This window comes from Neoarius graeffei, chromosome 17 (genome assembly GCF_027579695.1).
Source record: "Neoarius graeffei isolate fNeoGra1 chromosome 17, fNeoGra1.pri, whole genome shotgun sequence".
In the NCBI taxonomy this organism is placed as follows: Eukaryota; Metazoa; Chordata; class Actinopteri; order Siluriformes; family Ariidae; genus Neoarius; species Neoarius graeffei.
This window is the reverse complement of record NC_083585.1, coordinates 48,613,843-48,628,842: the sequence shown is the minus strand read 5'-3', so window position 1 is coordinate 48,628,842 and position 15,000 is coordinate 48,613,843. Positions and strand designations below refer to the sequence as shown.

Below are 15,000 nucleotides of genomic sequence, written 5' to 3'. Positions count from 1 at the left end.
CGCCAGCCTGAGCACTGCAACAGCTGATGGTGATGTAGATGACCCACAGCCAAGCACCATTCATGCCAGCGGTCATGAAGTTTTGCATTTTGCTATGTTTTACATTTGTATTTTGGTATGTTTCAGTGTTTTCTATTTTTCACACCTGTATTTCGTATTTTTTGTTTTGCACATATTAAACGAATTGTACTGTATGCAATGTAGTATGCAGTGTTTGACTTAAACCAAATAATGAGCCAAGGTAATGAAATAAGAAAATGTTGATAAAATAAGACTTTAAGATGATTACAATATCATTACACATCACAATATACTTACGTTCATTTAACATAGGCCAACTTACGACCAGATCGGTTTACGACCAGCAGTCGTAAGTCAACGACTACCTATATATATATATATATATATATATAATCTCATCTCATTATCTCTAGCTGCTTTATCCTGTTCTACAAGGTCACAGGCAAGCTGGAGCCTATCCCAGCTGACTATGGGCAAGAGACAGGGTACACCCTGGACAAGTCGCCAGGTCATCACAGGGCCTAAAATCTTTATTTATTTGTTTATTTTAAAAATATCCAGAAGAAATTTGCTGTCCTGAAGGCTGCTTCTGTCAATTTTGATGTCAAGATCACACCCATATCAGCTGGTACACATGTTTGTTGACATAAGGTTGTGTTACAAGACTTTCTGGATTGATTAGAACAGCATGATAACTGACTATGTAGCTCAGTAAATATATAACTGCTGATATGACATCAAAATAACACCTACTGTTTTATGGCTAGAGAAGATATCAATAATTATACAGTCATTATGGTGCCATGAAAAAATGTAGGATTTTATTGAAATCATATCAATAAAGTTAAAATCACTTTAAAGGCCAGAGACATCATAGAGTTTTGTCATGACAGAAACCATTAAGACAGTTGATACCTTTTGGAAAAAGTTTTATAAATGTTTTTGAAGGTTTGCCATTTGTCATTACTGAAAGTAGATTTAAGTATACTACAGGAGCATGCTAATGAGTAAATATCAAGTGATACTGATTTGTTCGAAATATATACAGTGTTTTGCAAAAGTATTCATCCCCCCTGGTGTTTGTCCTGTTTTGTCACATTACAAGCTGGAATTAAAATGGATTTTTGGAAGGTTGTTATCATTTGATTTATACAACATGCCTACCACTTTAAAGGTGAAAATTTTTGTTTTATTGTGACGCAAACAATAATTAAGATGAAAAAACAGAAATCTGGAGTGTGCATAAGTATTCACCCCCTTTTGCATGAAACCCCTATAAGAGCCGGTCCAACCAATTCACATCATAAGTCACATAATTAGTTGATTAAGAACCACCTGTGTGCAATCAAAGTGTCACATGATCTGTCACATGATGTCTGTATAAATCAACCTGTTCTGGAAGGACCCTGATTCTGCAACACTATTAAACAAGCAACAAGAAAACCAAGGAGCCTCCAAACAGGCCAGAGACAAAGTTGTGGAGAAGTATAGATCAGGGTTGGGTTATAAAAAATATCCCAAACTTTGAATATCCCATAGAGCACCATTAAATCCATTATAGCAAAATGGAAAGAACATGGCACCACTACAAACCTGACAAGAGAAGGCCACCCACCGAAACTCACAGACCAGGCAAGGAGGGCATTAATCAGAGATGCAACAAAAACACCAAAGATAACACTGAAGGAGCTCCAAAGATCCACAGCGGAGATGGTAGTATCTGTCCATCGGACCACTTTAAAGTACATATTCTGGACCAATTTCATGTTTTTTTTATATGAAAGAATGTCCCTTTACACACTCATCCAGAAGGGCAATTTTGCACAAGGCCATCTGTCTACAGCAAAAAAAAATAAAATAACAAAACATGGCTGGAAAAATCCCAAGGGAGTCTGGAGCCAGATTCGTGACGTCACCTGCGGAAGCGTGAGCAGGCTGTGCGAGCTTTGCATGGTTTCAGTGCACAGCCTGTGTAGACCAAGTGCTCCCATTTCTCTCTCATTGTCCGGTCTTTTGGAAAACGATGAGTACTAATTGCATCAAGATTGGTGTTGCTGCACCCTGCTACGATGCATCTGTTAACCATTTTAATAATTACACAATAATGTTGAAGAAATTTGCAGAAAACCACCAGGTCGTTTTCTAATAAACAAACCAGCGCTGATGTAGGATTCAGAGGGAGGTGTCCCACAGATGATGTCACGAAAATCAATGTTTGCCGGGAAATCCAAAGGCAAAGTTTTTTCAGAGGTGGACCAATTCGCCTCAGATGGCTTGATTTCAACTGAATTTTTCTGGTATTGCGCAAGGTAAAAAAATTGCAGAGAATGCAGAATGTTACAGATATTTGACCAAAGTTTAGTATAGAAATAGGAGAATTACATTGATCTAGCTCCTGAATTTGCACTTTAAGCTGTACACTCCACAGGGTGGAGCTTTATGGAAGAGTGGCCAGAAAAAGTCATTGCTTAAGAAAACACATTTGGAGTTTGTCCAGTAGCATGTGGCAGACTCTCCAGACACATGGAAGAAGATTCTCTGGTTAAATGAGACTAAAATTGAACTTTTTGGCCACGATGCCATATGTAGTGCAAACCCATCACCCTGAGAACACCATTCCTACAGTGAAGCATGGTGGTGGCAGCATCATGCTGTGGGGATGTTTTTCATCTGCAGGGGCAGGAAAGTTGGTCAGGACTGAAGGAAAGATGGATGGCACTAAATACAGGGCAGTTCTGAAGAAAAACCTGTTTGAGTCGGCCAGAGGTTTGAAGGATTGAAGATTCACCTTCCAGCAGGACAATGACCCTAAACATACTTCTAAAGCTACACTGGAGTGGTTTAAAGGGAAACATTTAAATGTCTTGGAATGGCCTAATCAAAGCCCAGACCTCAATCTAAATGAGGATCTGTGGCATAACTTGAAGATTGCTGTACACCAATGCAACCCATCTAACTTGAAGGAGTTGGAGCAGTTTAGCCTTGAGGAATGGGCAAAAATCCCAGTGGCTAGATGTGCTAAGCTAATACAGACATACCCCAAGAGACTTGCAGCTGGAATTGCAGCAAAAGGTGGCTCTACAAAGTATTTACTTTTTTTTTTACTTTTTTTTTGGGGGGGCGGGGTACCTACACACACTCCAGATTTCTTTCCCCCCATCTTAATTACTGTTTGTGTCACAATAAAACAACAAATTTCACCTTTAAAGTGATAGGCATGTTGTGTAAATCAAATGGTGCTCACCCCCCAAAAAAATTCATTTTAATTCCAGCTTGTAATGCAACAAAACAGGACAAACACCAAGGAGGATGGATACTTTTGCAAGACACTGTGTGTGTGTGTGTGTGTTTACTTCTTACAAAACATAGGTTTATTTATTACATTAACTCATTCTTGATTGTTGCCAAATAATTTGTATCAGAACTTTATAATTACAATCTTTCAACATTTGATTACTAGCAAAAAATCCTTAGATGGGTTTGGTCGATTACTTATTAAATATGCAATCACGTCCTTGTCGAGAAGTTTAATTGCTATGCTTTCGCTCCCATAGCCGTAGTTCTCTTCAGACGTCATTTGCAGAGACGGGAACAACAAGGGTGAGTAATAACTTTGTTTATTTATACATGCATATCTCAGTATCAAAGATAGATTGAGAAATCTCCAAACACTGATGGTGCTGTGGACAAAGCCCGTCACTGAGTCACTGATAAAGGCTAGATGAATATCAAGCTAGAGTGAGACAAGCTGTTGTGTCAGCCGTGCTTAAGAAAAAAAAAGTCCTTAGTAACAAGGTCAAACAAACATTGGCCAAATCGAGTACTGTAGATCTTCCTGATAACCCAAAGCTGATACATGTATTTAATATTGCAAAAGCATAACAGGAGCTCCTGACATGGAATAACTTCTCTGGTAAATGTGTTTAGGGCTCAGTTCAAAGACTATCAACATTAATTGTTTGTGTATGATGTCATGCCTTCCAGCTGAACTGCTCAGGAAAGCTCAGCTAAATCACTCCTAACACTATTGTCACCCTGTGTGTGTGTGTGTGTGTGTGTGTGTGTGTGTGTGTGTGTGTGTTAATTAGCAAAGGTCAACCCTGCACTTATTATTTGGCACTTGGCAATATTTCACTCTAAAACCAGACACCCATTTGTGAAGTTGGCACATTTTGGCACGAAAGTGTTCTCATTGTTCTCACCTGAAACACTGTCTCATTGAGCTGTGCCAATGAGCACTGGAGTACACTACACACATATAAGGTAACACATTGCTGGCTGGGTTTTGTGAGAACAGGTCAGGAGCAAATGAACAGGAACAAGATGAGACCTGAAGGCTTGTGAGAACGTGCCTCCTTGTGCAACACGCCAAAGCATACAAAGAAAACAGTGAGAAACGATGAGCTAAAAATCAGCCATGTAAATCATATCTGACAGATAAGGTACAGATGTAGGACTGCCCAAACCAGTTAGCCTGGAACTGAAAGAAAAACTGCTGCAGAAAATAAATAAATAAGGGTAGAAGAAAGGCGTTCAGCTAGAGGATGTTATTTAGATTTATTCGTCAGAAATTCAGTATGAGCAATGTTTCTCTTAACGCAGTTGTCGTCCATCAACCAAGGCATGTTCGGTGTCTGAAATTTGCACCTTTACAAAATAAAAATGAGCAAAAAGATTTTGTGAGCTGTTCATTTGATTGTGACTGACATTTAAAACACACACACACACACACACACACACACACACACACACACACACACACAAATAAAATAAAATAAAAAGCTAAATCTTTTCATGACCTGTTCTCTTCCTGTCTGCGGTAAGACAACTGCAATTCTTTTGTACATGTTCTTATTAGTCTAAACTCTATTTTCTTAAAATTGTGCCTTGCTTTTAAGCTACACTATATTGTATGATGGCTCTATTAATGCCATTGTAAGTAAAAAAAAAAAGCAGAAAAGCAGTGATATTCTGAAAAATAACTAAATTTCCAAGATTAAAATCATAAATGTATGAGAAAAAATATTGGAAATTATCTGTGATTATAAAGTCAGGCATCTGCAAGAAAAAAAAAACCTCAGAAATTCTCTGAGATTAAAGATGTATTTAAAAAAAACCTTCAGAAAATAATGAAATAATGTTTACAAATCACATATTTGGAAGGGGGACCTCAGAATTGAGTTTAAATTTGTAAATTTATGAGAAAAAAATAACTTGAATATTCTCTGAATTTATAGTCATAAATTTGCAAGAAAAAAATCAGAAATTCTCTGAGATTAAAGTTGTAAATTTATGAGACGAATATCACCAATATTCTCTGAAACAACTCTCTCTGCTTTCCAGTTTCATTGCATTCTGGGAAATGTAGTTGAAAATCTTGTGCTTCATTCTTTTATATTGTGCGTTTGAGGAGGAAAGACTGCTTTTCCTATAATTCTCGGCTCACTTGTGGTGTCTGTGGAGTGCTGACATTGATCCAGCCTCGAAAGTGAAGCAACCTGGTTCCTTGACAAAAAAAGAAAAAAAGTTTTTCCAAGGTTTTTTTTTTTTTTATTTACAGCTGTGATCTCAGTAGAAGCATAAATTGAATTTGAGGTTTGTATACATTTGAATGAGTGAGAGCAATTTAGTTTAATCTCATGCAAATAAAGTCAGAAGAAAAGTTGCAAATGCTAACCCATTACATTAAACTTCATATCTTTTTGTCTGACTTGAGATGTCAAAATGTTAAAGTTAATTGACCACATTGAGAAACAAACAGGTCGATATTAACCTGCAGTCAGTTCTTTCCCCAACATTCATGAATTAAATTTGGTTTAAACATTTCATAATTCCTCGTTATTCTTACTTTTAGGACTTGCTTTTAGGTTTTAGTTCGTGAATAAACATCTTACTATTTAGACATGTCTTATACTGGGGCTGTGTCATGGTCTGAGTGAAAGTCTCTGCCTCAAGCTCCTGTACGACACAGTAATCAATTTCACTTTGTCAGCTGTTAGAGGGGCTATGTGACCTTAGCAGATTTACTAGCTTTATAAAGCTGTCATTCTTTACCTTTATATTTCTTTGTCATTTATTTATTTATTGCTTCTCACTTCACTTTGTTATCAAGGCTAAATAATTTTGCAGGATTATAGATACCCTCTTGGGAATGTTGTTTGCTGAGCTTGGGTATTCTTTCTCTCTCTTTGTTGAGAGATAAGGAGGCTGAAAAGTGGCTTAATCTCACAGCAACCCAAGGCTCTGTGGATCAACACTGAGCCTGCCAGGACATGGCAGTGTTTCCAAGCACGCTGAGCTAATACAGACACAAGACAAGACAAATAAAAGCAAAAAATTAAGTACATAACATAAGCATACAATGCTTTACATGTACTGTGGACAAATTGAGGACACAATAATGTACCAACAAATGCACACATGACTTACGTCTGCTGAGCTAGAATTTGTCAGATTGGTAAAATAAATACAAGTTCACATGTTGTAAGGGAAAACTTTGTGCAATAGGGTTGTTTGAACAACCTGAATGTGTCACCGGCTTCACAAAGAGGACTATTCAGTCTCATGTTTTCGGAGCAATGACTGAATATGTTTCTCTATTCAAACATCAAAAACAGAGCCACCAGCATTAATAATGCGCTATGTGTCTAACCTGAGCCACATAATACTAGTGCAAGCTAATTCACACTATGTGGTCAGAAGGTTTATAGGTACATAGGTTTGGAAATCATAAAATTACCACAAGTTAGGCCCTGTTACTATACTTTCAGGCATCTTTTTAAAACTATAATTGAAAGGAACTTTTTTTCCCCCCGAGCTAATAAATACGGATAGAAGGGATTTACAATTATATACAACCCCGATTCCAAAAAAGTTGGGACAAAGTACAAATTGTAAATAAAAATGGAATGCAATAATTTACAAATGTCAAAAACTGATATTGTATTCACAATATAACATAGACAACATATCAAATGTCGAAAGTGAGACATTTTGAAATTTCATGCCAAATATTGGCTCATTTGAAATTTCATGACAGCAACACATCTCAAAAAAGTTGGGACAGGGGCAATAAGAGGCTGGAAAAGTTAAAGGTACAAAAAAGGAACAGCTGGAGGACCAAATTGCAACTCATTAGGTCAATTGGCAATAGGTCATTAACATGACTGGGTATAAAAAGAGCATCTTGGAGTGGCAGCGGCTCTCAGAAGTAAAGATGGGAAGAGGATCACCAATCCCCCTAATTCTGCGCCGACAAATAGTGGAGCAATATCAGAAAGGAGTTTGACAGTGTAAAATTGCAAAGAGTTTGAACATATCATCATCTACAGTGCATAATATCATCAAAAGATTCAGAGAATCTGGAAGAATCTCTGTGCGTAAGGGTCAAGGCCGGAAAACCATACTGGGTGCCCGTGATCTTCGGGCCCTTAGACGGCAGTGCATCACATACAGGCATGCTTCTGTATTGGAAATCACAAAAAGGGCTCAGGAATATTTCCAGAGAACATTATCTGTGAACACAATTCACCATGCCATCCACCGTTGCCAGCTAAAACTCTATAGTTTAAAGAAGAAGCCGTATCTAAACATGATCCAGAAGCGCAGACGTCTTCTCTGGGCCAAGGCTCATTTAAAATGGACTGTGGCAAAGTGGAAAACTGTTCTGTGGTCAGACAATTCAAAATTTGAAGTTCTTTATGGAAATCAAGGACGGCGTGTCATTCGGACTAAAGAGGAGAAGGACGACCCAAGTTGTTATCAGCGCTCAGTTCAGAAGCCTGCATCTCTGATGGTATGGGGTTGCATTAGTGCGTGTGGCATGGGCAGCTTACACATCTGGAAAGACACCATCAATGCTGAAAGGTATATCCAGGTTCTAGAGCAACATATGCTCCCATCCAGACAACGTCTTTTTCAGGGAAGACCTTGCATTTTCCAACATCACAGTGCCAAACCACATACTGCATCAATTACAGCATCATGGCTGCATAGAAGAAGGGTCCGGGTACTGAACTGGCCAGCCTGCAGTCCAGATCTTTCACCCATAGAAAACATTTGGCGCATGATAAAACGGAAGATACGACAAAAAAGACCTAAGACAGTTGAGCAACTAGAATCCTACATTAGACAAGAATGGGTTAACATTCCTATCCCTAAACTTGAGCAACTTGTCTCCTCAGTCCCCAGATGTTTACAGACTGTTGTAAAGAGAAAAGGGGATGTCTCACAGTGGTGAACATGGCCTTGTCCCAACTTTTTTGAGATGTGTTGTTGTCATGAAATTTAAAATCACCTAATTTTTCTCTTTAAATGATACATTTTCTCAGTTTAAACATTTGATATGTCATCTATGTTCTATTCTGAATAAAATATGGAATTTTGAAACTTTCACATCATTGCATTCCATTTTTATTTACAATTTGTACTTTGTCCCAACTTTTTTTGGACTCGGGGTTGTACTTTTTTGCCCCACTGTATATATGAGAGAGAGAGAGAATGTATGTTCTTACCATGAAATACTTTCATTTCAAGGCGGCACGGTGGTGTAGTGGTTAGCGCTGTCGCCTCACAGCAAGAAGGTCCGGGTTCGAGCCCGAGGGCCTTTCTGTGTGGAGTTTGCATGTTCTCCCCGTGTCCGCGTGGGTTTCCTCTGGGTGCTCCGGTTTCCCCCAAAGACATGCAGGTTAGGTTAACTGGTGACTCTAAATTGACCGTAGGTGTGAATGATTGTCTGTGTCTATGTGTCAGCCCTGTGATGACCTGGCGACTTGTCCAGGGTGTACCCTGCCTTTCGCCTGTAGTCAGCTGGGATAGGTTCCAGCTTGTCTTTGACCCTGTAGAACAGGATAAAGTGGCTAGAGATGAGACTTTCATTTCATATTTTGTTGCTTTTTTTTTCATTTTATTGGGTTTTGTTTTTGAGTAGAGTTTTTATTTCGTCTTCAGTTGGTTCAGCAACATGCGCTGCCATTTTCTCCTTCTTCTTTAGGGTTTTTTGGCAGTTTGCAAACCAACTTAAAGGTGCATTACCGCCACTGACTGGGCTGGAGTGTGGAAGAGGCGATATTGGGGGTGGGGGGGTGCTATATTTTTTTAGCTATTTCCCTTTCTTTTAAATACTTAACAAAGTGATATAAAGGATGTGCAGTCATGTGACCCGTCCATGTTTACTCCGCCATATTGGACGGCTTCAGGATTGTTTACCTTGCACGAGCGTAATGGATCCAGGGAGTAATCCCCAAGAAAATTCGGAAAATACCCCATCTACATCACGCGATAACTTGTCTAAGTTTGTTCAGCATCTTGAAGGTGACGTGAGGCAGCGTTACATGGAAAAGTGTTCCAGGTTGGGGATTGCAGATCCATACAACTTGCCGCAATCCTTGTTCAGGGAAATTCAGAGCTGCGGTGCCGGCGATTTGCCCGATCTGGCCTACCACGACATTTACAATTTTCTTGTTAATCGTGAATTGTGTTTCACTGGCAAAGCCCTCAAAGCTTACAAGAGCCTGGAAGCTTATAAATATTTTGCTGCGGGATAGGTATCCCAACTATACCTCTGGAAGGTTCCGAAGAAGAATGTCTACTTGATAACCTCACGTGTAAGTGGCATTAAGACGTTTATCATAAAGAGACTATGCAGGACGTTTTATCGTAAGAATGTTCGAAATCTAAACTCAGTTCCAGATAATGACAGGGTTGTAAATAAGTTTGTTTTTGTCTGAAAAAAAAAATCACAAATCACCGCTAGCTTTATCTGTGCAGAATTATTATTCAGTATCAGATATAAATGTATTAGAAGATTACACCTACCTGATATGAAATGTTCACTACAAATTTGGCTGGTAGAACTGGGGTACCAGTTTTCTCTTCGCACAGCGGACACCCATTTTGCACGTCTCTCCTCGTCTGCGGGGAATCTATAAAATGACAGGCCCTCCTTTTGGCCCTGTCTATTGGTACAACCAAATGCTGAACAAGATATAACCATTCTTGAAAGATCTACTCCCACACACTTGATAATTAGAACGGGTTTGTCTAAGTTCTATGCGCGGGCATGCCGTCCAAGATGGCAGATAAACAAATATCACGTGACCTCGTGACGTCACGTGCACGCTCTCTACGTATATCTGACTTGATGCACTCCACCATTTTGTTTTTCTCTACTGTGTGTGTGTGTGTGTGTATATATATATATATATATATATATATATATATATATATATATATATAAAATAAAGGTAAAATATAAAAAGTGTCTTTCACCACAACCTATATGCATACTGTATTTAAGGAAAAAATAAAAAAAAAAACCCTCATCTCATATCTCATGGATGTTTCACAATATTTAATGTTGTATAAATAGATAAAAAGTACAATGTGAACTCTGTCTCTGTTGTACTATCTAAACCAGACTCAGTTTGATGAAGCTCTCCATGATACATTACATGTTCAGGATTTGTTTCAGACTCAGGTGTTTGATAGAAACTGTTCTTCCTTTCTCTCTCTCTCTCTCTCTCTCTCTCTCTCTCTAGTGTGTACAGTGTACCAGTGGAGCAGGGCCAGAAAGGCGTATAAACTTGCAGTTCTTGACGTCTGCCTCTTCTGGGATCTCATCAGGGACACATCAACACAAAAAGAGCTCCATTAAAAAAAACACACTGTCATCTCTGGCCATTTCTTCTGTCCTACTTGTCCACTAATGCCTGCTGCAAAACCTCTTGGTTACTTGACCTGCCATTATCCCAAAGCAGGCCTTTTTTTCTTACTGTCATCACCTTTCACTTCTTTTCAGATGATTTGATTTTAAATTAATACACTTGTTATAATGCCATGGACAATGTGTTTTTTTTTATGTTTAAAACCCATAAACATCTCTAGAGTGCTATTTGTTGCAGTGTAGCCCCCATGATTCTTTATCTATTCCACAGCAAATGCACTTTAAACATCTGAGGTTAGTCAGAGCAATCAGATAAATTCCCGCAAATTTTTCCCTTTATGGTAAGCCAGTTTTCTGCATATTTTTCAACTGCTCTCATGCAGAATCTCGTAGACATTCAAGGGTGTGGGAAAAAAAAATACAGAAACTGTGTTTCATGCGTAGGGCTGGCTGGGCTTAGCAAAAATATAACCAGATGGTGACTGAGGAACTACGGATAGACCTGTGACACTTTAATTTCATATAAGAAGTAGTTATGTCACTGTCTTTTATTTTTACTCTATTTTCACTGGAGTGCTAATCAGCTCACGTTGAAGTGGCTGGTGACCTTTAGCACAAATAAAACCTCTGAAATCCCAGGACCTGGAGGGGACAAGTGGGCACTATTTCCACCCAGGTCACTACTGTGGCAGGGAATCTCTGAGAGGAATAGCTTTTTACATATGTGTTTAAGCGAGTAAGCCAAATTGCCTCTGTATGGGTGTAAAGACAGTGTGAAACATACCTCCGTAGGTGTCGTATTCATTCTTGCTTTTACTCGATTTTCTTGCTGCAGGTCTTTCTTTCAAATAAAGTGGTGCTCTAATTGCATAGACCTCTAGATGTTTGGGCTTGACAGGCGTGTGTGTTGCAGCACTTGTATAAGAGTTAAACAGTGTAGCCTACAGTATAACAATCCTGTAAGTCTCTCACTGAATGAGTGCTTGCATTGATGGCATTTTAGATAAAACATTTCAAATATATCATACTCTTATTATAATTGGATTTGAAAACACACAATTCCATTTTTACACAATTCATCTTTCTAGGAAACACTGTAGTGATTGTTGCTCTTGTAATTATTGTTATTTTTTCAGGAAAAAGCGTCATCTATAATCCATTTTTCTGTTGATTTATATTTTTCTATCTGCTTTGCACCGAGTATTGATTTTACTCAAGATGACAGATTTCTTTCGAGTGCTTGTTATTTGTCCTGTTTGAAACTGTTTTCTTAGAAGACAAGACATGAACTTAGCCATTTTATAATATCCTTTACAGTCTTGTAATAAGGCAATTTATTACAGCACTTATGGATACAATAAAAATGTGTTGAATGCAATGTAGCATTTTAATATAAATCAAAACAAGGCATATTTTCAAAATCTCAAGATGAATATTAAGCATAAACCAAGATATGATTATAAAACCTATTTTTTAGAGAGTAATTTGATGTCATCCACCTCTCAGCATGTCTCACGAACAGTTATGGAGGTTTGGGAAGCAGCACATTTGATCATTTGTCAGTTATTAGGCTCCACTTTTGTTTTCATACCTTATTAGCACTCATGATTTTAATGCTTTGTCTTAAAGGTGTGGTGTTAAGAAGCTTTGCTGTTACTGCTTTGTGAATATATTTTGTTTAGGATTGGTTATGTCTTTAGATATTTTTATAAGAAAATGTTTATACAACATTGTCGATCAGCAAGTTGACTGTCTAATCATGTGAAATTATATTTCAGTTTAGGGTTGAACCATTAGGGAAATCCGATATTAGAGTGTGACTTGTTCCTCTTCAGGAGGAGAAGAGTACAAACTGTCAACTTATGAAACCTTTTTTTTTTTCTGTTTATATATATATTCCTGTCTGCAATCTCTCACACACATGTTGAAATTTCTACTGAAAACAAATGTTTATGAGATTTATAATTCTTATTTTCACATACTATCAAAACTTCAAAATATAAAAAATATATATATACACCTATCTATACATGTCTTTTTCTTCAAACATCATTTAGCCCTTATTTTTCCTTTCCAGAATGATGAAAGCAAGTGATTTCAATCCTCTGAACAAGGCAGCTGTGTGTTTTGGACACGTTTGTACCATTTCAACATGTTTTCTTTTTAAGTCAAGGAAATATTCCAGTCCTAAGATTACCATGATGATGGCTGTTGTCTGCCATCAGCATGTTCCTGTTTTCCATTGTTTACAGTCATCCTTTGTGCCCTGGTGAACTTTTATAACCTGTAAATGGAGGCTTTTTTTTTTCTTTCTTCTGTGAGCTCTGACTCACGGCACAGAAGCAGTGAGCAAGTATTGACAAGTCCTTAATAGGCTTGGGAGACCAGTCATGTGATTCAAGACACATTGAGAACAAACAATTACTTCATCCGTATAAAACAACTTTATTTCCTTCTTTGAAAATTCAAACTTATTGGTTTTGTGCCAAAACTGATTTTAGTCCTCTTGAGGGCACTTTTGAGCCACAAAAGCCTTTTTTCTCCATTAATAAGAGTGATAAACTCTGTGTGTATTATGAAAGGAAACTCAGACAAAGAGCAGTGTAAAAACATGACAGCCCAGAGAGCAGACAGAGTCCAACATTCAGAGGTGTGTGTGTGAGAGAGAGAGAGAGAGAGAGAAGTGTGAGTCAGAGGTGTGTGTGGTTTGTCTGGGAGTGGATGCCCTATGGTGCAGCATGATGGCACACATCCCTATTCCCCTTCATGTCTTGTGTTACAAACGAGGTTTATATTGTGCAAATTTACACATGCACAGGTACACACATTGACGCTCATGGAAGAAAATATTTCCGACATGCCTGATATACAATTATTATGAATAAATCTCACACACACACACACACACACACACACACACACACACACACCATGCAGTGTGAACAGGTCTGAGTGAATGGCTGTCCCATGCTGATGCTCCCCGTTGTTTTTTTTTTTGTCTGAGTTACATCCTGGTCACATCATACGATCTGGAAACAGGAGAACACATTACACACATTACATCCATGAACAACACAATCAGCTGGATGTTAAGATTTGTTTTGTTTTACATTAAGAACCCATCCATCCATTATCTCTAGCCGCTTTATCCTGTTCTACAGGGTCGCAGGCAAGCTGAAGCCTATCCCAGCTGACTATGGGTGAGAGGCGGGGTACACCCTGGACAACTCGCCAGGTCATCACAGGGCTGACACATAGACACAGACAACCATTCACACTCACATTCACACCTATGGTCAATTTCAGTGTTGGGAGTAACGCTTTACAAAAGTAACGAATTACTGTAATGCATTGCTTTTTGCAGTAACGCGGTAATGTAAGGCATTACAGAAAAAAATCTGGTAATATTTTACTCGGTACAAATGTCAGTAACGCACGTTACAATGCATTTTTAACCTGGAATGAAGTGGTGGGCTTTTTTTTCCTTCATACAAATTCACCAAAATCACGCAAGATCAGCAGAGGTGAAACGTCTGCGCAAAATGTTTCACTTCCTTTTCCTTTAGGCTAGTCAGACAGAAGAGAGAGATGAGTGAACCTGCAGCTGATCTAACGTCAGATAGCACATTCTCCAGATGGGTATACGCCCATTTCTTTAAGTTTGTGAAAAATAAGGATGTGAAGAACATCGTAGTCAAATGCACTTTGTGTGCTAAACCGAAAGAACTGTCCACTTCCCGAAAGAGCACTAGTAATTTAACTAAACATTTACAGAGGTCTCATAGTAACATGAAGTTAGCAAGGAAACAAGCGGAGGATGAGAGTGGCGATAAAATCACAAAGCAGCCAAAATTAACGTTCTGCTGCTCTGAGATGCTACTTCAGCCTCAAGAGGTTAGGAGACTTGTGGCGGAGTATGTTGTTGAAGATATGCTGACAGTTTGTTTACATTTTTGTCCTGTATACTGTAACTGAGTTTTTTTTCTGGTCGGAAGTCAGACTAAAGTGATTGAGCTGCCTTTCCTTCGAGGGCTAATAGGCCTAAGCACTTCAATATCATTAAAAGCACTTTGATTTTGTTATTTCTAATTCTGTTTTTCGAAATGTGACTGGGTAGCCTCATATAGCTAATAGTCATTGTCTAGCTGTGATTTAAAAGGCTTGTGGGGGTTTTTTCAGGCCAGTTTTATTGTAGGCTACGATTTGCCATAATATGTTCATTTTTGTTAAATTTCTGAAATGGAGCCATATCCCTTAGGGCTAATCTTTTTTTTTTTAATGAAGCATGAACTATGCCTAATGCTGTAAACTTGAAA

At 38.3% G+C, this 15,000-nt stretch overlaps 2 protein-coding genes across 3 annotated transcripts in view; one reads left to right on the top strand and one right to left on the bottom strand.

Moving 5' to 3' along the window:
• si:dkey-262k9.2 (uncharacterized) overlaps window positions 1-12,707 on the top strand; it is a 46,324-nt gene extending 33,617 nt beyond the window's left edge. The window contains exons 7-8 of the mRNA XM_060897689.1: window positions 3,576-3,621; window positions 10,560-12,707. Coding sequence (XP_060753672.1) covers window positions 3,576-3,621; window positions 10,560-10,602 — 89 coding nt within the window. The 3' untranslated portion in view covers window positions 10,603-12,707. The remainder of the gene's footprint in view (window positions 1-3,575; window positions 3,622-10,559) is intronic.
• A 402-nt stretch (window positions 12,708-13,109) lies between these two features.
• Window positions 13,110-15,000, bottom strand: part of fxyd5 (FXYD domain containing ion transport regulator 5) — a 48,654-nt gene continuing 46,763 nt past the window's right edge. For both annotated transcript variants that reach the window (XM_060897687.1, XM_060897688.1), the window contains one exon: window positions 13,110-13,713. In XM_060897687.1, the coding sequence (XP_060753670.1) occupies window positions 13,689-13,713 (25 nt within the window). In that variant the 3' untranslated portion in view covers window positions 13,110-13,688. The remainder of the gene's footprint in view (window positions 13,714-15,000) is intronic.